Here is a 22,975-nt window from a genome sequence, read left to right on the forward strand (position 1 = left end):
TGTCAACATATTAACAAAGGCACACATTTTTATTTCGTTTCTATTGAGATACAATAGAAATTTCTATTTATTCTATTCATTTATTATATATATTTCTGTGGGGAAATATGTGTATATACTGTATATATATATATATATATATATATATATATATATATATATATATCATACATAATCAGTGTTAACAGTAGAGTTCTTCTCTTTCAGTTTTCCTGAAGGCTTCGGATGTGAAATGCATAAAAAACCATCCCGAAATATCTGGCGAAATCTTTTGCCTCTCAAAAACAACCAAACGAGGTCTGCAGTTGACATTCCTAATTCAGCAGAGGGTGAGTTGGACTTTTTCTTTTAAAGGTCAAGTGCTTTCTGCCCAGATGAGTCATTTTATATTTATATGTAAGGTATTTGTTTACTTTTTATTCTTACTTGTGGATTTATATGCAAGTTTTCTGTTTTCTTTTTATTCATACTTGTGCAGTGGAGTCAGAGCTGTTGAAGCTTGTAGAAAGCACTTGGGATTTAGTCATGCAGGAGAGAAGACACTCACTAGAAGAGGCCTATAAGATTGACCTTTCTGCAAAGCAAGCAGGAAAGGAGGCCCTGGTCTCCATGAATGATGTGAGTCCTCTATGGGAGGAGATAGCCATGAAATCCTGGCAGGCTTTTATAGGTTAGTGTTTATTTTTACTCTGTTGTCTTTATTAAGATGCTTTTAGAGGTTTTCCTCTGCTTTTAGATAAATAAGAGTAAGGCAAAACTTTTTGAGGTACTCTTATGACAATGATGTACTCTACAGAGCAGTAAAGCTACTCAAATGCTCAGATTAAGACGTTTCTTTTCAGACTCACAGAAGAAGAGTCTGAATCTTGGTCAGAGAAAAACAAGTATTCTTAGCAGTCGCTTATTTCAGAGGGCACCTGGAAAGGACTCTAATGTGGAGGTATGATGCACAAGTTTATCTCTTTTTAATGTGATCTATTATCTGGTCTAACGTTTTCTAGACACTTTGTGGACCACTTGCGTTACTTAAATGAGCATATACACTGTATGAAGTGAAAGCTTGTTCACAGGTGCTTAGCCCATTGACACTGCTTAGCCTTACCATCTTGCCAAAGTCGCCACACTCAGCGGTCTAAACCTAGCCTGTGGCACTGTCTCAATCCGTCTTCGAAATCAATTTGGATCATTACAGCTGAGTACACCTCAGCAGGCAATGTAATTGATATTTGTTAATTCTTTCCCCGGGACCACTTGGTAGAACATCGCGTTTGCTGGTGAAGGTTAAAGATGTTATTGTTGTTTTTTCCCTCTGAAACTCAACCCACATCATTAGTCCCCACCGTCGAAGACGTCGCCATCTGGAAAAGGATGCACAGAGATATTACTCAGGCACAAGGCATGAAATTACCGTTTCTGTGCAACTGCTGGCGTCTCCGTCTCCACCTCAAAAACAGGGGTGGTAATTATAGGCAGTCACAATCTGATGAAAACATTATTCATTTTGTGTTATACTTTATCATATCAACTCCTGACAGACTATCAACTGTTTTGATGAATTGTTCCTTTCAGAAAAGCTACAGTAAAGAATTTGGAGATTTAGTTATTTCCTGTTCTTTTTTTTTATGTCATGCTGGCATTAAAAGAACAAGAAAAGTTATATGAATTATATATATGAAATACACTTTTTGTAACACTTTGGTAACAGATCTATCTTTTAAAAAAGTTGTATGTTTTGATTTGACTTAAATCACCAAGCATCTAAATTTAACCTAGCATCTGTATACGTTTCTGAATAATTTCTTCACATTTATTTAATCATTGCGAGTCTAAAGGAAAGAAGAGATTATCATCAAAGCATGATGTCACTTCCTTCTTCCAGCGCAGCTCCTACTTTTCTCTCAATTAATGTCAGAAATTTCCTAGCAGCATAATTATACCATAATTCCTAACAGAAAGATAATTAACATGGTCTAATAATCAACTTAAGTTTATTACACATTCAGCAATGTCTCAGAATGAAGCTGACATTATGTTATGTTATCAAGGTGATGTTGTTTTTTTTCCTGAAAAATAATTAAAATGTAAATCAGTATGATGATAATTGCAGAGGGGTTGCTATTTAATGTGGCACGTTTAATAGGCCAATAAGTTTTCGTGTTTGGTAAATAGGGTAATTAATGCTATATATTACTTACTATTCTCTAAATAAAGGACTACGATTCGATGATTCAGTGTTTATCCGTGAAAATGAAGCTATAATTGCTGCTGTGAATTTAACTTGGTAACGCTCCCAAATCCTGCTGTCCATCTGGAACAACGCTGTGATTGTTCTTTTCTTCTAATTTTGTGACTAGTAATTGGGTTGTTTAAAGGTTTGATGTTAGTGATTTAATGCTCTTAAGTTTTTTTTTAAGTGATTTAATGCTCTAAAAAAAATTATATTAATAATGAAAAAAATAAAATAAAAAGAAAGAAATAAAATTATATATATACTGTATGTATGTATGTATATATATATATATATATATATATATATATATATATATATATATATATATATATATATATATAAAATGAATAATGTAACAATGTTTATTGTCAACAATGTGTATTGCTTTTTTTTTAGATTTTTATTTATATATTTATTCAACATTTAAAATTACTGAAATCTGGTGCCAAAGAAACCACTGTTTTCAGAGTTGTTGCTTGTACTTCATTGACTTTGCCTAAAGGATGCATCATTGTATCAGGTTAAGCAGCGAAGCATGCAGGGTTCAGTACTCCTCTCTGAGGGGAACTTAACTCGCTTCCTGAGTCAGACTTTACAATGAGGTCTTGTAGTTTCTTGCAGAGCAGACCACTGTGATGATTAACTTGATGACTCTTTAAGTAAATATTAGCTTGTATGCATTAATGATATTGTACACAGGCCTCCTGAAGGGCTAATGCCAATCAGTGTAATATATCAGCTGGGCACATGTTGTGGCACAGGGCCAGCGGCCACTTCACACTGTGCTGATATTATACTTTAACTTAATTACAACACACTGAGAATACATGATTGCATTTGGAGCCGGGGTTATTGTAGGTTTCAGTAGCCACTAGCTTGTTTGCATGATGAATGCAGTTTATGAAATGCAATTGTTAAGTGCAAACATGCAAAATAGCTTCCTGGATGTGTAATTTATTGTCCTTATAATTCCTATGTTTTTTCAAAGACATTTTTAGCAGACTTGGAAATCCATAGAAAGGTTGGTAAAGAGATGTTCGAGACCTTAAAGAAGAATTACATGCAGGTTTGTAAGAATTTATCTTGCAATAACTACAATGAATAACATTTCAAATGACATGGATTAGATCTCACTGCATGAGCATGTACTGTATGTTATTGTATACTTGGGGACAATATTTAAATCACTATGCTTCATTTTGGGAATCTTTGATAATTGGGTTGTTGTGTCCTGTGTAGGCACTTCACTATGAGAATGAGCTAATGGCTGCTCGGTGGCTGAGGATAGAGGAAGACTTGCTTCGTGAGAGGGGGTTATTTGGCCCCGGTCCAGGAGTCTTTATCAACCAAGGCTGGGTGCAGAACGCAGCTGAGGGGCCCAACCGCATCAGACTGCGCATTCGCAGGAAGGCAGCGAGGCGCTCAAAAAAGGTCAGGGGTTATTAATGACAGCAGGAATGATTCAAGTGTTATTCCTTAGAGCTGTATTTGGCTGTAAGTACAGTATATAACATGCCTTTATCTACGACAATTTTATTCCTGTTACAGCTTCCTTCTCTAATGCCAGAGCAGGACATGAAATACAACCCTGTAGACGGTAGCAGGGGTGTGGCCGAAACTGCCAGCGCAGATCCAGGTATCAGGATATATTTACCCTCCATGTTTTGTTCATGGATTAGCAATGCACATCCCACTGACCCAGGCCATAGGGGTCTCAGACTAATTGTAAGATTGTCATTGTATTTTTTTAATACTAGTTATTAGAAACAGATAAGCCTCGAAAACCGACAGCTTGGAGATCTTATTCACAAGAGTTAGTATGTGCGAACAGATGCAAATATTAGAACCATGGAATTAAAATAACAAAAATCTCTGCCAAAATAACAGAAATATCTTATTAAATGTGGTTTTACAAGATGCTTTCAAAATATGGAGCTAAAAATAATAACTGAGGATCCAAAAGCTGTTCAGAGTATATTAGGAGTCTGGAGGCAGTTATAAAGGTCAAGAATGGACATATGAGTTATGAGAGAATGGGTATTACTTAATCCCTTCCCAGCATAATTTTTTTTAACAAATGATAGAAGTGAAATCTAACAGTGTAGTGTAACTGATTTGCTATAATAATGTTAAATATTCCTCATCTGCAAAATTATTCTTTCCTGCTCTGTTTTGGAGCTCACCTATAAGGAATAGAAGCTATGTGACAGAAAGATAGTTTTTTTAATTTATTTAGCAAAGCTATATATTACATTACTAATTTATTTTATCCTGTCGTACTTTGGTCAACTAGGCTCAATGTTCTTAGTATTCTAGAGCATAATTTTATTTGTAAAATATTTTTTTAAGTGAAGATCTCTTTCTCTTGTTCTCTCTCTCTCTCTCTCTCTCTCTCTCTCTCTCTCTCTCTCTCTCTCTCTCTCTCTCTCTCTCTCTCTCTCTGTATATCAGAGCTCAGGATTCTGAGTGAGTCTAGCAGGGACACTGAGCAGGAGCCTAGCCTGGACTGTGAGCATCTAACCTTCTTCCCCACACTGACTGAGGTCTCAAGTCCCACTGAAGATATTTCTGAGGAATGTGTGGAGTCACAGCTCATAATACAGCAGCTGGCTCCCAATGAGGAGGTGAGAGCCGCCAACACACACTGCACCTGACCTCTATTTAGCGTTTCAGTCCCAAGTGTAAAGAAGCTCCACTTTATTTAGTGCATTTGTGTGAGCATCATTACGCCCACACGCATGAAGCCGAGTGTTCCCACTGACAGGGTAACATGAGGAGTGAGCTCTTGACAGAAGTATTAATAAGGAGCTGTAGGGGGTGATGTTAGACCTCACGATTTTATTTAAGGATGTCGAATCCTGCTGTGCTGTTTGTCAGATGAATAGTTTGTTCAATGCTTATTAATCTACATGATCTGCTAACGACCCAAAAATTCAGATATTGAAAGTTAGCAATAAACTTTTAATAAATGTATCAAAAAAAAGTTGACCTAAAAATAAATACATGGACATAGAAAAAAACAGACACACAAACAAATATGATGTGATGGTTTGCTTGAATCTCTTTTTTTTTCATGGTCATAGCACTCTATCACTTTAAGCTGGACATTAACATAAAACCTTTACATATTCAGAAATACAGAATTACATCACAGATCAGAATTGATTCTTTTTTGTTTCTGAGACTATCCACCAGGTGTATTGTGTAACTAGGCTTTAATCAATTAGTGTTTTGCTATTCTGTGTACGTCATTGATTAATTCTAGTAATAAACAGACGGGCCCTCTGCTTGGCACTGAGGGGGGCAGTGCTGGCATGGAGAGGATATCTTCTGATTTGATTTGTATTAATTGAGGAGCGGCTGCTACTGCAGCAGAGCCCCATATGTTTTGGAGACCCACGTCCCGAGGGCCTGGAGCTGTGTAGCCGCTGCTGAGGCCAGGTGCAAATAGTGTGAAATGAAGGGAGACAATAAAATTAGCTGTGCATAATCACAGGACAATGCCTGCACTGCAACGACCTCTTTTTCCCAAACACACTAGTCACCCATGCTTTTAGTTCTCTTGCTTTGTTTCGGCACCATGTTGTTGCAGATAATGAAGTGGTAACAGCGATCAATCAGGGAGAGGGCTGTGCCTGTTTGACATCTTCGCCCTAGAGCAAGAGTTTAGAGGCAAGCGCTGCAGACTTTATCCTCATCAATTAAACAGCGAGTGTAAAAGCGGTGTTCACATTTACATTATTCATTCATTCAGTGCACTCATGCCTTTCTTAGATAAAAAAAACAACAACAGTCCATACACTATTACTTGCCCAACCCGACAGTTTAACAGCTTGCTTAATTGAGGTACTCACATTTGCTCTATCAATACAGTGTGTTCTTTCTTCTGAAATTCAAAATAATCCTCAAAGTGTGGTTTAAAATATCTCAAACTTGTGGAAGCATATACTATTCTAATATATACCTTTATTCCTTCCACAGTGGGGAACTTTCCTAAAGACTTAAGTGCTGTGTTTCTCCTGTGTTTCACAGATTGGAGTAAAGCATTGTATAGCAGTTGTCAGTGGCCATGTTCTACTGGAGGGAGTGTTATTGTTTGGAAAAGCAAATCTCTATGTGTGTGAGGGCTTTATACTCACCTCCAGTGGGAATGTGTGCTGTGGAAACCACCATCCCACCAGGTAAAGCTCTCCTTTTACTCCTATTACTGCTTCTGTAATGCCTTACTCAGCATTACTGGCTCTGTTTTGCTTTCTTTTTTTTCTCTAGAATACTTCTACAAACCATGTTGCAAAAATGACCTAATTATTACTTGAGTGCAAGTCAAAAGTTTATAGCTGATGTTATTATTCGATATATTCGACTTATTAGCATGCTCCAAACGTTGCACCTCCACATCGTCATGCTGTAGTTCATTTATTTGCATATGCGTGGTTAAACTGTTTAATGACTTACACAATGTTTGAACTTTTTCTTTAAGATTTTAAAGAAGTTTGAACAGAAACATCTGCAAAAAAATGAATAATTTTGTATGTATTAAAGGTTTCTTCATGTTGAATTGTGGGTGTGCAAAACAAATCTCCACACAATTGCAGGTTTACGGTTAAGTGAACTCGACAGTTAAAAGCTATTATAATAACAGCATACTATATGTGCAACATAAATGTGCTGCTGTTTCAGGTTATTTCAGTTCGAATTATGAATGAGTTTATTATTAGCCATTGTTTTCATTTTTGACTTTTTCTCCGAGCTTCAGCGTGAGAGACTCGTTTATCTGCGGGATGCTGAAGAAGGAGCAGAGTTCAGTGAACCCAGCCTGCAGACGCTGGTCATACGAGGACATTAAAGAGGCTCATTTTATGCGTTTTCTTCTTGAGGTCAGATTTAATGCTCTTGTAAACCAAACCTCTTTGAGCATCTTTGTTAAGCAAAATCAGTTCTGCTGTTTCTCACAGATCTGCAGTGTTCAGATTGTTCACAATATTTTAGTAATTTTTTTCTTTAACGCTTTAGGAAAATGCAATTGAAATCTTCATGAGAAATGGCACTTCAATGTTTTTGGTGTTCGTGAACAAAGACCATGTCAGTGCTTTTAAAAGGTAAAGGAAAATGTGAGTGTGTCAATGAGTCAGTGAGTTCATGAGGTTAGACAGGGCAAAACCAGATTGATCTCTCGTGTTCATTTCCTAGGTTATGCTCAGTGGTGCCTTCATTAAAGGGAAGAGGGGTGACGGAGGCCATGCATAACGTTAGGTAAGTGTCCCTCTCTCCCAATACTGCCTTTTTTAAACACATTTTGAGGAGACAGCTCGTGTCTAAAGGCTTCTGGGAAAGACACTATATGCACAGAGTTAATGAGTGACAGAAATGCTGTCAATCCTCAATCCCCCAAACAATCTGCTGAAACACAACGGTTACTGCTACCAACAGAATTAAAATGCTTATGTTATATTATGTGACTATTAAATCATTCCCTTAATTTCATAATATATTGTCTACATCTTAACATCTTTTTCTTTATAAATATCATGTTTTGTTGTCCTCAGACTGATATTAAACTCAGGTCAAAACAGTTTACTTGTGCATAACTATTAATACAATTCATCTGTAAATGATTACATTCACTACAGTATATTAGTAAGGAGACCAGCAGAAAGTCTAGTGCCACAGCTCCTGATTGCTTCGTGCCACTGAGTTTGGTGTGATCAGCCCTGAAAATCTACCTTTCCTGAGAGACTGATCTGAAAGCTGTTTTCTTTCCTTTCTCTTTCTTTCTTCCTTACATTTCTCTAGACACAGTTTACACAGATCTTCCTCTCTCACCAAATACACATCTTCGGTTGGTCTTGTGTCTTTGGCATCTCTCTGAGCATATGTCATGGGATTGCGTTTGGTGTTGATTTTCTTTAGATTGGGAAGCAGGTGGATGCATTCAGGGAGCACAGTGAGCATGTTGTCAAACAAACCGAGCTCTCTCAGGTTGGTCAGAGAAGCCATAGTGGGCGGTAGAGCTGAGAGCCGGTTCATACCCAGGTTGAGCGTCTGCAGGTTTTTCAGACTGCCGATGTCAGCGGGTAAACCATTTGAGTCCAGGCTGTTGTTGCACAGGTTGAGGTGGCACAGAGTCTCAAGCTGTCCGATGCCTTCTGGCAGTTGCTCGATGTAGTTGCTGTGAAGGTCAAGCCAGAGCACGCCAATGAGCTGGCCAATGAAATCTGGGATTTTTCTCAGCTGATTGCGACTTAGGTCCACCTCCTCTAGGTCAGTCAGTTTTAGGAGACATTTTGGAAAGGTGTCAATACCCATGTTGCTGAGATCAAGACGTCGTTTTCCCTCGGGGGTCACCCTGAGTGCTTTCTTGGCCATTTTCAGGGTAATTTTTTTGCCTTTTGATCCACCCTTCTTCCCTTTAGCCATAGTGCTCTGTAAACACAGATTATGGTTAAGCCTTTTTTTCTACTTTGGAATCAACCTGATTAAGTTGTAACCTGATCTGTGTAATTGTTATTCCAAGATCTAATATCTTTAACTAAACATGCACAGCTTAATGGCACAGCATCTCGATTATTTACATAGGGGTGGTGGTGGTATCGTGTAGGCCCTGAGGCAGTTTTGGGGGAATGAAGGGTCTTTTGGGGAATGAAAAGAATGTAATGTTTACACTGCAGCTCACTTACCCGTCTCACCCTTAAGGGATCTCTTAAAATCATACTGCACTGTAATTGAGGCTAATACCAGATAGCAATGAGGACAAGAGCAATGAATGTAAAATCTGGGTTGCAGGGGGGAGAAATCGTTGCTGGTGAGGGTGGGAACTGTTTGTGTTACAGCTGATTGATCCAGGGTGACTTTTACAGGCTGAGTGGTTGTGTGGATAGAGTCAAATCAGTGCTTTGATAAATGACACTCGGGGAAGTGATTTAAAACCCATGCGCCTCACACCTCCCTATTAAAGAAGAAGAGTGGCTGCATTGTAAGCCCTTCGGGCCCTTTCATGACTCATTAATCATATTCAAGTGCATATAGATACAAGGCTAATCTGGTTTAGCTTGTTTTTATTCCATTTTCTGTCTGAGGCCTTTGCATCCAAACATGTGCAATTATGGAGTGCTGACCAATAGTATGATTTATCTTCATGTGTTACATTTTGGCAATTCAACCGAGCTGAATATCGGATTTCGTTTATATGTTTACACACTTCCTTGATATATTGAGTGTAATAGGGCCTTTAACACCATTTTAAAGTAGATCATTTTAGGTATTCTAGCTTGAGGGATAAGGAATGTGCTGGAATTTACTATACGTTCAGTAGATACTCAGTGATGACTGATGATTATACAGTGATAATGATTATACCATATAGTGTTATAATAAAACATTCAGTGACAAAGTATAGAAAGTAAAGGTTTTCAGATTTCTCTCTCTTTTCTAGATATCATGAATAGAAGCATAATTACACTACACTAGTTTATGATACTTTGCTCAAATATATTCTTAACAGTTCTCAACGACTTTTAGCGTTAACCAAAAAGTATAGAATTTTTCAATACTTACCGATTTCTGTGGAAATGTGGAAAAGTAAGAATTGGTCTGCTCTTAATCTTTGTTTGTATTTCAGTCAATCAGCCATTCTTGTCCAGCATTAGTTCACCTCATCTCAGAGAATCAATATTTAGGTGTTTCTTTTACTCGTGGGTTTTAAATTAGCTTCACATATCCAGCTAATAGAGTGTGTATAGAATTTTCAGACAAGCTTTAGATAAAAAAAAAAACTGCCTCCTCACTCAAACATGGCAGAACAGCAAAAGCAGCTTTGTCCTGTTTAACTTTGCTGCTAAGCAACACTTACTCGAGGTGCAGAGCATTTATTGTCCTTTTACTAGCCACAGTCACCAAAGAGAAAGGAAAAGAAATGCTGCATTAGCATTTGAATGTTCCAGTATATATACACTTACGTTCAATAATGCTTTTGAACTGATTAGTTTCCAGTATCAGGTCACATTTATACTTTCATCTCATATAAAAATAGTGCAGAATTTATTATATAGTGTAAAGAGTGTATAGGCTGTAAAAGATCATAATTACTTATACTTATTCAGTTAATTTACTGTCCTGGAGTTAGTTCTTTTTTTTAATAAGATACTGTCTCTATTTTTTATTTCTATTTTTTTTTAAATAGTCACCAGTTGATTGTGTCAAAAACTCCCATAGATGGCACCATTTGATACTTCAGGGCAGGTTTCTATGAACTGTCAGGATGTGTACCTTTTTCCAGGCTGCTCTTGTTCCTCCGTAACACTGAAACTCTGTGTTTTTCCGTGTCTCTGGGATGGATGCTATGCAACTCTAATAAGAATGTTCTCATCATAAGATGAATCATTTGTCGATAAAAAAAATGTGGATTTATTTTCATAAAATAATCAAATTACAGTTACTGAGCGTAAGAGTTTTTCTTATTGATTATTTTGTTTTGTTTTTGGTACAGAAAACCAGCAGCACCTGAGAAGACAGTTATTGCTAAATGGCAGGTAATGTGTGTGCAGTTTATCTCAAATTGCAGTAAAGTATTCCTGAGAGTTATGTGTTGTTCTGCTCCATGAAGTGTGCCGACCTCATTGTTTAAACAGAGAGGAGAGATAAGCAACTTTGAATACCTCATGCATTTGAACACACTCGCTGGACGCACGTACAATGATTTGATGCAGTATCCAGTGTTCCCATGGATCCTTGCTGACTATGAATCAGAGGTACATACATTTACCCATTCATTTCTTCATTCATTTGTTCCTTGCTAGGTTTTTGTTTGTTTTACAATTGCTTTCTTCTGCTTGTTAGACACTGGATTTGTCATCCCTGACATCATTCAGGGATTTGTCCAAACCAGTGGGTGCTCAAAATGAGAAAAGGAGAGAGAAATTTATCCAGAGATATAATGAAGTAGACAGTAATGACGGTAAAATTTCATTTCAATCATTGTTTACCAGCTAAATGACTTGCAACTATTCGGCAGACTTGCTCTCTTTGAAATGTAATTTCATTATGAACTGATTATAACAGTAATTATGATGCATGCTGGAAATGATGCTTGTGGCTTTTGCAGGTGAGCTGTCTGCACAATGTCATTACTGCACACACTATTCCTCTGCCATCATCGTGGCGTCTTACCTTGTGAGAATGGAGCCTTTCACCCAGACCTTCCTCTCTCTCCAGGTATGCGAAGTCTTCCCCATAATATTCTTTTCTGACCCTCTTGGGACCTGTATGTGACATTTGTCAGTAAGTTGCAGTATTGACCAAATTGTTTCTATCGAAAATGAAGCGAAAAGCTACAGCTTCGTGGTGTGTGTACTTTATTATGAAATGCAATTTCACAAATAAGCTTCCTAAATGAATGGTGCGCTATTCTTTTTTTTTTTTTTTGGGGAATTGTAAGAACGGTATTGTTTTGCAAAAGTGAATTAAAGTGAGAATTTTAATATATATGCAAATAAATTTGCTCATATCACAAGCAAACAAAACTACATTTGGTTATTTAAGAAATATCTTATTTATAGGGCAGGAATCAATTGATTAAAATAAAATGTCATGCATATTTAATATTCGGCATAACACAATACAAATATTAGGGTGACGCGCTGTGGCGATATTTTCCGCACATGAACAGCTTTCTTCTGTACAGTAATAATCATAACAAGATTTGGGACACTAACTGCGTTTACTGTGTACAGTATTTATTGCTTTCATTCAATGAGGATAATCTTTTTATTGCAAATTACATACATTTCCACAAGGAATTACGACTCACGGAAAAGCCTCCGTCAATTCTGATGAATTTGTCGTGTTTGTTTTAAGACTGTATCTTTCTAGACACCCATTGTTCTGAAGCATTGCAGAAAACTTGCTTTCAGATGCAGTACTGTTTTTTTCCCACCATGGTGGGCTCACTGCTCAGTGCTGCTTAGTTGTTTCTGGCTTGGCTACGATGTAATGGCTGTTTTTTGATGGTGCTGTCGATGTGGGACTGTGCAGGGCGGCTCGTTTGATGTTCCTGAGAGAATGTTCCACAGCATCCAGAAGGAGTGGGAGTCGGCCTCCAAAGACAACATGTGCGATGTGAGAGAGCTCATTCCAGAATTCTTCTACCTGCCAGACTTCCTTATCAACTCCAACAATTTTGAGTTTGGTGAGACTATAAGATCTTAAGCATATGTATGTGAGGTGTAGGAGTGAAGTACAGCCGGGATATACACCTTATACATATTTTTTGAGGTTTTGGCCCGATACCATGCCCATGCTCAATAGCTCTTTTATTTATTACAGTATCCAATAACACACACTACTATTCACAAAAGCCTAGTGTACATTGCTGCTTGATTGTTTGGAAGGTATGAAATAACACTGACCTGCACATATTTAAAAAATTATAATCAAAGCAAAGCAGACTGCAAACTGTGTTCTGGGAAAATATTAAGAGGAGTACATCTTATATGAGTGAGAACACTTCAATTCTGCGAGTACTGCGGCCCACACATTCTCCGAGTTTACAAAATGTCACCTCTACCTTCGCTGGTTTATATATATAAAATATAAACTATACAGTGAGGGTGTTATCCTAAATACCAACAAGACTTCCTCATCTTCTTGATCACTTTTAAGTTTGTTTAGACTTTGCCTTTGTTTGGCATAGAAACAAATTACTGTATATGTAAAATACATATCTGGTTTAAAATAAAATCTATCTTTTTAAAGCTTTTGTAATCAAGGCCCTAAATACATTTCTGCTCCAACGATGCAGATTTTATTTTTTCTATAAACATTATCTATGCAATGCTATTCAGCCTATTCAATAGAACCATTTACTTTTCAGTGACATCCAGTTAGATACTTTAGATTAAGGTGATATTATTTGGGATTACTTGTTTTTAGATTTTTTTAGGTTTAGATTAACCCGTTCAGCTGAATGTACCAGTCACACAGGCTAATAGCTATAAGTAAAACTATATGAGAGCTTTCTATACCAATATGATCATCACCAGAACCAAATAAAAAACAAATCCCAGATTCTATTTCAATAATACTATATTTGTGATAGAACTTTCATCTTACGTAAAATAATTTCATACTCTCTTATATTTTTATTTCAGGTTGCATGCAGGATGGAACACTTCTGGGGGATATTGTGTTGCCACCGTGGGCTAAAGGAGATCCTCAGGAGTTTATTCGCATGCACAGAGAAGTTAGTAGCCTTGCTCAGTAGACTGATAAGCCTGTCATAGTAGAGTCACAGAACAGCTTGTAGCCCTCAGTGCCGTCTCCTTTCTGCTTGTAGAGGTTGTCACCAGTGTGCATTCTTAGTCGAACAAAAACAACACCACTATATGGCATTATTGTTTGTATAACTACCTTTTGGCGTTTATTTCCTGCTGGATGCATTTGGAAAGAGTTAAATGTGTCTGGCTCCGGTCTGCTTTGTGCTGTTCCAGAGATAATAGGCACTTGTTGAGTTCATCAAGGAAGCCCCATTACTCTACTTAACGCCATTGTCATTACATGATAACAGGGCCAATTCAGAGCAACCACAATATCTGCAGTCTCTCATAACTCCATTACTGTAGCTTGCAGCTTATTGGAATGAATGCTTTCCCTCTCTCCTTGCATTGCCTAAAGGCATATAAGGGCCAGGCTTTATCAGCTCCCAATCTACTGAGCAATATTTGTATCGTTTTTCCAGTTCACACAAAATGAGCTATTTTGTCTGCTTGTTTTTCCCCCATATGCAAATTAACTAAAGACAATATAGAAAACTTCCACCGCTGAGATCTGTTGTTATAGTTGGCTGTTACCACTGGTTGGCTTTATTTTTTTCTCATATTAAGAATAGCCTTATTAGAGCTGCTTTGGCCCTCATGCCCTTTTTTAAGTTTTGCCAAAATGCAAGAAGGCAAACAAATATAAGTACATACAAAATGAGGTTTTCAGACCTTAATTATTTCTGTGATTTTAAAGATCGAATGTTCTGAATGTAATCGCAGTTCAAATGCAATCACATTTTAATTTCCCGCCTTTATAATTGTCCATGTATCCAAGTGCCTATTGTGTAAGCCTTTTCCTCCAAATATATTTTTAAACTAATTTAAAGTTGTAGTATGGTTATTGAAGGCCTTGCCATTAGTCAGCAAAAGTTATTATTGTATACTTAGGATTACAATTCAGTCTTTATATTGATTTTAGTGTTTTTAGATGTAGCCACTCATATATATATATATATATATATAATGTTTGTTTGTTTGTTTATTTTTTTATTACCAGGCTCTAGAGAGTGACTATGTGAGTGCAAATCTCCACCTGTGGATCGATCTGATTTTTGGGTATAAACAGCAGGGTCCAGCCGCGATTGAGGCTCTCAATACCTTTCACCCTTACTTCTACACAGACAAGCACGATGCTGAGAGCATGAAGGACCCATTAAAGAAAAGCACAGTTCTTGGCTACGTCAGCAACTTTGGTCAAATTCCCAGACAGGTGCTCAGTAACAACCTGATTAACATTTAGAGCACTTTAAATTTATGACAAGATGAACACATATATTACACACATATTGTCCCACCTTTAATAATCTAGTTATTTGCCACACCTTACTCATTACTGAGTACAAGATTTAAAGTACACTTTTAAATGTATAAAATGTATGTAGTTTAAATTGAGTAATTCATAAGTTTTAAATGAATTAAAATCAAATGTTGATTTAACAGCAATAATGAATCTATTAAAGTTTCCATGGCTCCGGATGAGTTTATTTACACAAACGCACCAATTACTAAGATCGTAACTGATTTATTTGCAGCTTTTTACGAAGCCTCACCCCAGCCGCAATGTACACAAGAGCTCTACAGGCAAAGAGACGACTGGAGCCAATCTCATCACCCCATTTTTCTTCAAACTGGACAAACTGAAGCCATCAGTTCAGCCCTTAAAAGGTACCGAGCTGCTCATGTAATTTGTGACTTTGACAGAAGAAACATGGAGCACTATGGTGCAGAAACACCCTTATTTAATCATTCTTAGCCACCTTATTATTTTATCCCACCCTCAATTATTTTTTTACAAGATGGGGCCATGTCCGCTGGGAGCGATCGGAGCTGCAGGAAAGAAGATGCTGGCTAGACTGTTCATGGGCTAATTTTCTCAGGCAGAGGGGCAGCAGCTTATTCTATTTGTTAGACGCATCTTGATGATGCTGCCACTGAGGCTTATTTAATAATCTGAATATCCCAAAAGGCTCTGTTTGGAAAATGAGATGAAAACTCTCTATCTCCCCCTCTCTCTCTCTCTCTCTCTCTCTCTCTCTCTCTCTCTCTCTCTCTCTCTCTCTCTCTCTCTATTTCTCTCTCTCTCTCTCTCTCTCTCTCTCTCTCTCTCTCTCTCTCTCTTATTCTCTCTGTAACTCATCTTCTCATCCTCTCATTTCATTTCATCAGTGTGATCAATAACTCTGAGTCTCTATTTATGTGTGTTTAGATTAGATTCCTATACATGTAACATTGCAGCCTCGAATTGATATACCTCAGAAAGAATGCAGAATATACAGAGTTTAGATATCAGGAGATTTTTACGACTGCACAAAGTGTTACATACTGTACCTTTATCAGTGAGCTGTTATAAACATATCGATTCCTTTATGTGTGCTTGCTTAGAGCTGATGCATGGCCCTGTCAATCAAATCGTTTGTGTTGAGAAGGATATTTTGGTTATGGAGAAGAACAAGTTGCTCATGCCTCCTCTCTGGAACACTTACTTCTGCTGGGGTTACTATGACAACACATGCTCATTTGGCAATTACACAACAGCGAAGGTGTTTATACACATCATTCAATTATTCACTTACTTATTAGTGCATCATCCAGATGACTGACTTTCTGAAAGTGGATCTTGCCTTGTATTTTGTATATCAGGACTTTGCAGTGTGGGAAAATTTGTCAGACTGGGGAGAGGCCGTATGTGCTGCCTGTCACAACAGTAATATCATCCTCACAGCTGGGAGCAGCACAGTGGTGTGTGTGTGGGAGGTTTCCATCATTAAGGACAAGCTCAAGTACATGAAACTCAAACAGGTCAGGCACCTCTTTATTCATAAAGACTTGTTGATTCCATGAAAAATAAAATGAAAAACACTCTTTTTGTTTATTTCTATTTCCTCTTGATACCATCATTAGATAAAAAAAAACTGGCTTGATTTGAAAACGACCATTGTAACTATGGACTAGTTTATAGATCATGTACTAAAAAACGAAATATTAATAAACTTTTCTATTTAAAATAAAGTGAAAGCAAATGGAAGAAAATGATAGTCTGTAGTCTGTCTAAAAATAATCCATTAAAAACACCAAGCATAAAGTGTTAATATTTCTCTTAAACTCATTAATTACTCACGACAGGTTGTTTACTGTCTATAGATAGGTGTATTCAAGTAACAATGAAATGCCTTTGTAAAATTTCTTGCTTACAAAAGACTGGATAAGGAACTAACATGACTGAGTGAGGATATGACCTTATTAATGCTTTAGCTTCAATAAAAAAAAATGCTTTAGCTTCAATAATTTGTATAAATAAGACACTACAATGCTGGTTATGTTTTGTGCCATTGCGACATTTCACATCAGTTTTTTTCACATCAGACATTTCACTTTTTTATTTCACATGCAGAGAATAAGCACATTTTTTCACTTTCCAGTCATCTTCACACATCCTGTTTTCATCGTCTACTTGTTTTAATTGAGTCAGATGAAGAGGAAAAACCTTTTAGAGAACTATTACTTTCTGAACTAATGTCCTGAAGCTAATCTCTGGATCGATGAGCTACCTTAAAATGCCTGTGATTGGCTGCAACAATCCAGAATAGAGGCTCTGCACAATGCTCCGTGAAAGTACTTTAATGTATTTTGGTGAACAATTTATCAGTATTTAGTCCACAGTCTGTTAGTAAGCAAACCCTGCTATAGATAGTTATTATTTAAAGATATTATTATTCTCTCATTATTTCTCTCATTTGACTGAATGTTTTTTTTTTTTTTTTTTTTTACTAACTCACAGGCCCTCTATGGACACACAGACACAGTGACCTGTCTAGTAGTGTCTGAGTCACACAGTGTGATCATTAGCGGCTCTCAGGACCAGACATGCATCTTATGGGACCTGGAGGAGCTCAACTACATCACTCAGCTCCCTGCACACTCGTCCAGTGTCACTGCCTTAGCCATCAACGATCTCACTGTAGGTTTACATAAAGTACATGGAGTTTGCCCAGGGGTTTTTCTCACTGCTTATCTTATCCTCCCATCTGCCCCTTTCTGTTCTCTTACACCACCTCCATCTGTCATCATTTTCTTCTTATATTTATTTAACTGTTTGCCTTTTGCACTGGGAAATATTGTGGCAGACTCAGGCCACAGTGCGGGGTGGCTCGTTGTCTGTGCTGAGTGATGTGCAGCGATGCTTTTTGAACTCTGTGGCCTGCTGCCAGAAACGTCCAGTATGGTGAGGAAGGGGAGGCCACATCCTTCCCTCCTCACTGTGGCTAAAGCCTCATAGTCGTCTAACTTTTACACTTTTGATTAGTAAAAAAAAAAAAGAATTAATACAATTTTTCTTTCAATTATTATTCATTCTCTTGAAGATGAAAAAAAACTTAGTAAATAGTAAAATAGTAAATGTATATGTTTATTATTGTTATTATTATTATTGGTGCATTAGCACATTTTTGTAAGTGAATAACATCTTAACATTTAAAATTTAATTGTTTCCCAATAGCCTCTCAGGTAAAGCTCCTCATGTTTCTGGTTGAAAAACCTCATACTGGTAAAAAAAAAAAAAAAAAAAAAAAAAAAAAAAAAAAAATAGCTGTTGACATTATAGAGGGAAGCTGATGTAAATAATACATTTGAAAGGACCGACACATTTTTGAAAAATAATAATCATAACAGTAAACCTGTACACACACACACACACACACACACACACACACACACACACACAGAAAGTTATGCATAGGTCAAGAAATAAAAAAATTATGTATATATAATTATAACTTCCCTTTATAATGTGAACAGCTCAAGCCTACATAGCCATAGCCATACATGATTACATTACAGTCCACTATTTTCTGTCTGTCCTTCAGGGTGAGATTGTGTCATGTTCAGGGACAAATCTATACCTGTGGACAATGAAAGGCCAGCTGCTTGCATCTGTAAACACCCCGTATGGGCCGGAGGGCAGTATCCTGTGCTGCTGCTTCACACAGAAGTATGAGTGGGACCCACGCAATGTCATTATCACTGGCTGTGCGGATGGTATTGTTAGGGTGAGTGCTCTACAATTTAAACCACTCTTACTGAGGATATACATTTTTCTGCTTTAGGCATTACCAATTTTTAGAGTGTATCATTATTTTAAATGAGCAATAATAAGAAAATGAGCAATAATAGGAAATAGTTCTCATACAAGTAAATCCTGTGTATAGGTAATAAATCATTCCTCAAAGGCTTTGTCTGTTTAATAGTAAGGCAATTCAGCTGCGAAATATTCAAATATGATGACTGTGGTATTGAAAAATGCCTTGCCGGCTGGGATCTGGATTCCCAGGGAAGCAGTGATAGTAACATATGCTCACTTTAGATGAGCTAAGAGCAGTTATTAAATCAAAATGGTTTCTAAATTAGGCATCAAATTGGAGCACAGACCTGTGCTACATCAATGGCCCCCCAATTTGATTTATGATTATGGCTTCTATTGCTTTTGATTTTTTTTTTCTTCATTAGCTGTGTGGCTCTCTTGCAGATATGGAAGACTGAATATACAAAGGTACAATTACCTGGACATGAAAAGCGTTCAGTGTCTCCGGGGGATGCTGTATCCCCGTCTGCAGAGGACACAGGTAACACTAATACACTTCACCTTAACAGCAACGTCGAACAAGAGCCTGGATTTTCTCGTTCTTGGTTGCCTCGAGCTGTGTTGGATTAGATTGGTTAGTTATAAGACTATTTCAACCATAAGCTTCCATAAAGCATCTAATGTGCCGTTGTATGGAAACAATATAACAAAAATTGTCCCGTAGTATTGGGAAATGAAACAGTATTTGCTCTTTTTTTTCCATGTCAAGTAATGCTTGAAATGAAATAGAGGGAACAGTACATGAGGCACTATTCCAACATTCAAATCGAATTACACTGTGGCTACTATTTAAGTGTCATGGCTAAGACTCAGCTGGAAGTTTGACTTTGAGGGATTCAGAGAAAAGTTCATAATTGTGCACTCTTCCATGCAAGCCATTAGGGCTAGCTGCAAGGAATTATGGGGCAAAGTTATTAAACATACAGCCGGTAAACACTGATGAGCAATTTCGCTGATGTAGGCATGCAATTTAGAAAGCAATAATACCCAAATCCAATTTGGTGCACATTGGTTACAGCACAGCGTCAGAGCGTATAAGTATCACAACACACAAATTAAATTGGGGGAACTCTTTGTAACAGTGAACACTTTATATTAGATGTATTTTTCTCAATTTAACAACATGCTGACCATTAATAAAAGCGGCGACTTGTTTCTCTCTCTTCGGTTTTTTGTATGCTTCTCTCAGAGCGCGCCACAATAAGGTGGGAGAGACACCTGGTGTTGTGCCGAGAACTGAACCGGACTCAGATCATCTCTCGTCGTAGATATAAAAACAATCCTGCTGTCACTGCACTGGCCATTTCCAGGTATAAAGTCACAGATGTTTACACATTTTAGGTCCTGAAGGAATGATTTATTGAATTGTTCTAGAAAGGGTGTTTATTATAGCAAGTTGGTGTCTATATAGACATAGACCAATAGATGGATAGATGGATGGATGGATTGATGGTTAGATGGATGGATGGATGGATGGATGGATGGATGGATGGATGGATGGACGGACGGGCGGGCGGGCGGATGGATGGATGGATGGATGGATGGATGGATGTCCATAGTGAAATTTGAGAAATTAAAATAAGCTTTTAGTGTGAATTGGTAGTACAATAATTCTATTTCATTTTAACAGTAGATGCTACACAAGCTTTTTTACAGATGTCTGGATGTTGATTTAGATCGCTAATGAGCAAGCCATAACCTCAGGAAAAATCTTCTGAAATGACATCTAGGCTGTAAAGACTTTTAATGATATTATTATATTAGCATGCGTCTTTTTATTATGTTTTTATAATCATATATTTAAGTAATTAAAATGTTTTATTAGAAATTAAAATTACAATAATATAAATATTAATAATAACAACTAAAATGTTGTATTTTAATAAGGCACAAATTTTCAGAAATAAAAGCATACAATTAGTACATACAATTAGTTTGTCTTTATTCTATTACATTTCATCAAATCTATCCCTATCTCTTTGTGTGTGTTTATGTATGTGTATGTAATGGCAGGACTCATGGTACACTACTGGTAGGTGATGCCTGGGGCAGGGTGTACAGCTGGACCTATGAAGACTGAAGCACAACGTTCATCTGGGACTTCTGCACCACTGCTGACTCCAGAGATCTGCACAGCGCCTGCTGTGTTTGAGGGATGACGCATAGTTTCTTGTTTTCTTGGACTCACCATGGCATTCTTGCTAGAGCAAGAAACAAAACACTGCTTATTTAAGAAATGAAGGATGCTGCAGATGTGTGTGAGCATATGCATGAGTGTTTATGTGTGTGCATTTTTTATTTTTTATTTTTTTTAATTTGTTCCACAGTACAGATCATTTTTTTGTATGGTCTGTTTCCCCTCCTTTTCCTAAATGAAGCCAAGTGATGTTTATTTTAGAAACATTGGCCTGTTGGAATTTTATTCCCAGTTGTGTCTAGGCATCTATTAGCTGTAGATTATTTTTCTTTTATACTTTTTTATTTTGTCTTTCGTATGCCATCATGGCTCATGTGATAATTTTTTTCTATAGGCGTATTTGTTTGTATCATTGAGCAGCTGGCTTCTGCTCACAGTCTGCATTCAAATCCTGACTGTGCACAGTAACAACAATCTATTGTGTGCAGTGTTTAGCATGTAAATATATGTGAATACAATGCAAAGCATTTTGTGCGACAGTTGCTTTGGCGTTAGTTTTCTTGTGTCTGGTGATAATTAAGTTGCTTTTTTTATACGAGCAGCTTAAACAGAACAAGAGTGACTCAATCACCCCAGCATGCGAGTGTTCCCTCTGCCACTAAAAGGCTAAAGTGTTTGGGATTTTATTTTCCCTATTTATTTTGTGGTCTACAAGAATGTTTAGCCAGCACTTTTGTGATGAATGCTCATAAATTCTCACACGAGATCTGCAAACTCACAGATTTCCTTTTGTTACTGATCAGTATAACTGTTTATCAGTTACACATTTTTATATGTGTTTTCGGTATTAAATAAAAAAGAGCATGATTATGCAGCCTTTTGGATATAGATATTATAAGTGTGTCTCTAAGCAGCAGCAAAACATTTAATCTGAGATTGAATCGCCTTTTCTCAGGCAACCCTTTTTAACTCTTCTGTTCTGTCTTACAGTTTTTCTCAGTTGCTTTGGAAAATTTCTCAGATCAGAAATGAAATTCTCGAAACTCCTTGTTCAACCTCCACCTCATTTAGTTACTTGTGCACATCATAAAAACAATTCTTGTTGCTTTGATTAAATTGCGAATGCTTTGGTACTGTCATTTAATTGATTGTTTACAATTGTCTGCTGTTTCCGACTGTACATTATCAGTTGTTTATGTCGTGTTAATTAAAATATATTATACTGTTTTCACCTGAATAGTCTTAACCCCCGAAACATCTCAGCATCAGTTCATGGCATAAGTCATTGAATGGTTAAACCAGTTGTAATAATTTGTCAATCTTAAATTTCTATTAAACTTTTCTTTTGTAAATGTGTCTTGAGTTGATGAATTGTGCAGATGAATCTTGAATTTCACTTATGAAGGTGAGTGAGTGACATCAGATTAACCAATGATCAACTAGTTCTCTAAAACAGGTCAAAGGTGTATCTTGTGAACCTTCAATTGGCGACAGACAGAGCAAAACACAGAATTACATTTTCTTTTACAGTACAGTAAAAGTATGAATCCTGTTCGGTCTCATGCAATCAATATAATTCAAATCTGCAATCAAATTACATTTGTGCTGCTGAAATTCATAGCTGTCATACAGAAGAAATTTAGCCTTGTTGCATTTTCAATCACTGTAACCCAAACCATAGATTATATTAGGAAATACTAAAACTGCAGCATCATACTGACACCATGACTAAACATTGTGATGATCTTGTTTGTAAACAATGACATAAGGACTTGTTATTCTAATGGCAATGACATGTTCATTGACACAAATACTAACTTTTGAGAGATGAACCAAAGATTTTGAGAAAAGTACATGGTCTTGCAAGAAATCCAATGTATTGTGCTGTTTGTACAAATTGTTTTGAGAATGCACTTACTGGTTTGTGATTATTAGAGATAATTCAGGATATTAGGAATAATTCTAGAAACGCTTCAAAGCAACTGAGAAAAACTTTAATAAAGTTATATAAATTATATCACATAATTATATTAACAACCTACCTTAAAATACTTGTATAAAAAATTATTTAAATTGATTAATAAAAGATGTATTATTTATACAAAAATATAAAGGGTCCACAGCTTTACCATATACAATAAAGTCTACAGCTTTACATC

The 22,975-nt window shown here is 36.9% G+C and overlaps 2 protein-coding genes across 5 annotated transcripts in view; one reads left to right on the forward strand and one right to left on the reverse strand.

Moving 5' to 3' along the window:
* Positions 1–21,678, forward strand: part of wdfy4 (WDFY family member 4) — a 42,767-nt gene extending 21,089 nt beyond the window's left edge. For 2 of the 4 annotated variants that reach the window (XM_083539633.1, XM_083539634.1), the window contains exons 37-62: positions 208–329; positions 479–670; positions 843–940; positions 3,219–3,296; positions 3,470–3,661; positions 3,779–3,866; positions 4,682–4,854; positions 6,263–6,411; positions 6,981–7,107; positions 7,244–7,329; positions 7,421–7,483; positions 10,716–10,758; positions 10,858–10,977; positions 11,066–11,183; positions 11,331–11,440; positions 12,260–12,413; positions 13,375–13,466; positions 14,540–14,752; positions 15,075–15,207; positions 15,925–16,082; positions 16,183–16,341; positions 17,321–17,500; positions 18,405–18,587; positions 19,064–19,160; positions 19,869–19,989; positions 20,693–21,678. In XM_083539633.1, coding sequence (XP_083395759.1) covers positions 208–329; positions 479–670; positions 843–940; positions 3,219–3,296; positions 3,470–3,661; positions 3,779–3,866; positions 4,682–4,854; positions 6,263–6,411; positions 6,981–7,107; positions 7,244–7,329; positions 7,421–7,483; positions 10,716–10,758; positions 10,858–10,977; positions 11,066–11,183; positions 11,331–11,440; positions 12,260–12,413; positions 13,375–13,466; positions 14,540–14,752; positions 15,075–15,207; positions 15,925–16,082; positions 16,183–16,341; positions 17,321–17,500; positions 18,405–18,587; positions 19,064–19,160; positions 19,869–19,989; positions 20,693–20,759 — 3,316 coding nt within the window. In that variant the 3' untranslated portion in view covers positions 20,760–21,678. The remainder of the gene's footprint in view (positions 1–207; positions 330–478; positions 671–842; positions 941–3,218; positions 3,297–3,469; positions 3,662–3,778; positions 3,867–4,681; positions 4,855–6,262; positions 6,412–6,980; positions 7,108–7,243; positions 7,330–7,420; positions 7,484–10,715; positions 10,759–10,857; positions 10,978–11,065; positions 11,184–11,330; positions 11,441–12,259; positions 12,414–13,374; positions 13,467–14,539; positions 14,753–15,074; positions 15,208–15,924; positions 16,083–16,182; positions 16,342–17,320; positions 17,501–18,404; positions 18,588–19,063; positions 19,161–19,868; positions 19,990–20,692) is intronic. The other 2 variants (XM_083539635.1, XM_083539636.1) reach the window with 1 other exon arrangement.
* lrrc18a (leucine rich repeat containing 18a) lies at positions 7,801–9,896 on the reverse strand. The gene is made up of 2 exons (XM_083539639.1): positions 9,785–9,896; positions 7,801–8,653 (listed from the first exon to the last, which is right to left on the reverse strand). The coding sequence occupies exon 2, from the start codon at positions 8,645–8,647 to the stop codon at positions 7,889–7,891; it is 759 nt and encodes a 252-aa protein (XP_083395765.1). The 5' UTR covers positions 8,648–8,653; positions 9,785–9,896; the 3' UTR covers positions 7,801–7,888.
* Positions 21,679–22,975: the final 1,297 nt, after the last annotated feature.

Source organism: Silurus aristotelis (assembly GCF_946808225.1).
Source record: "Silurus aristotelis genome assembly, chromosome: 4".
NCBI classification, from domain to species: Eukaryota; Metazoa; Chordata; class Actinopteri; order Siluriformes; family Siluridae; genus Silurus; species Silurus aristotelis.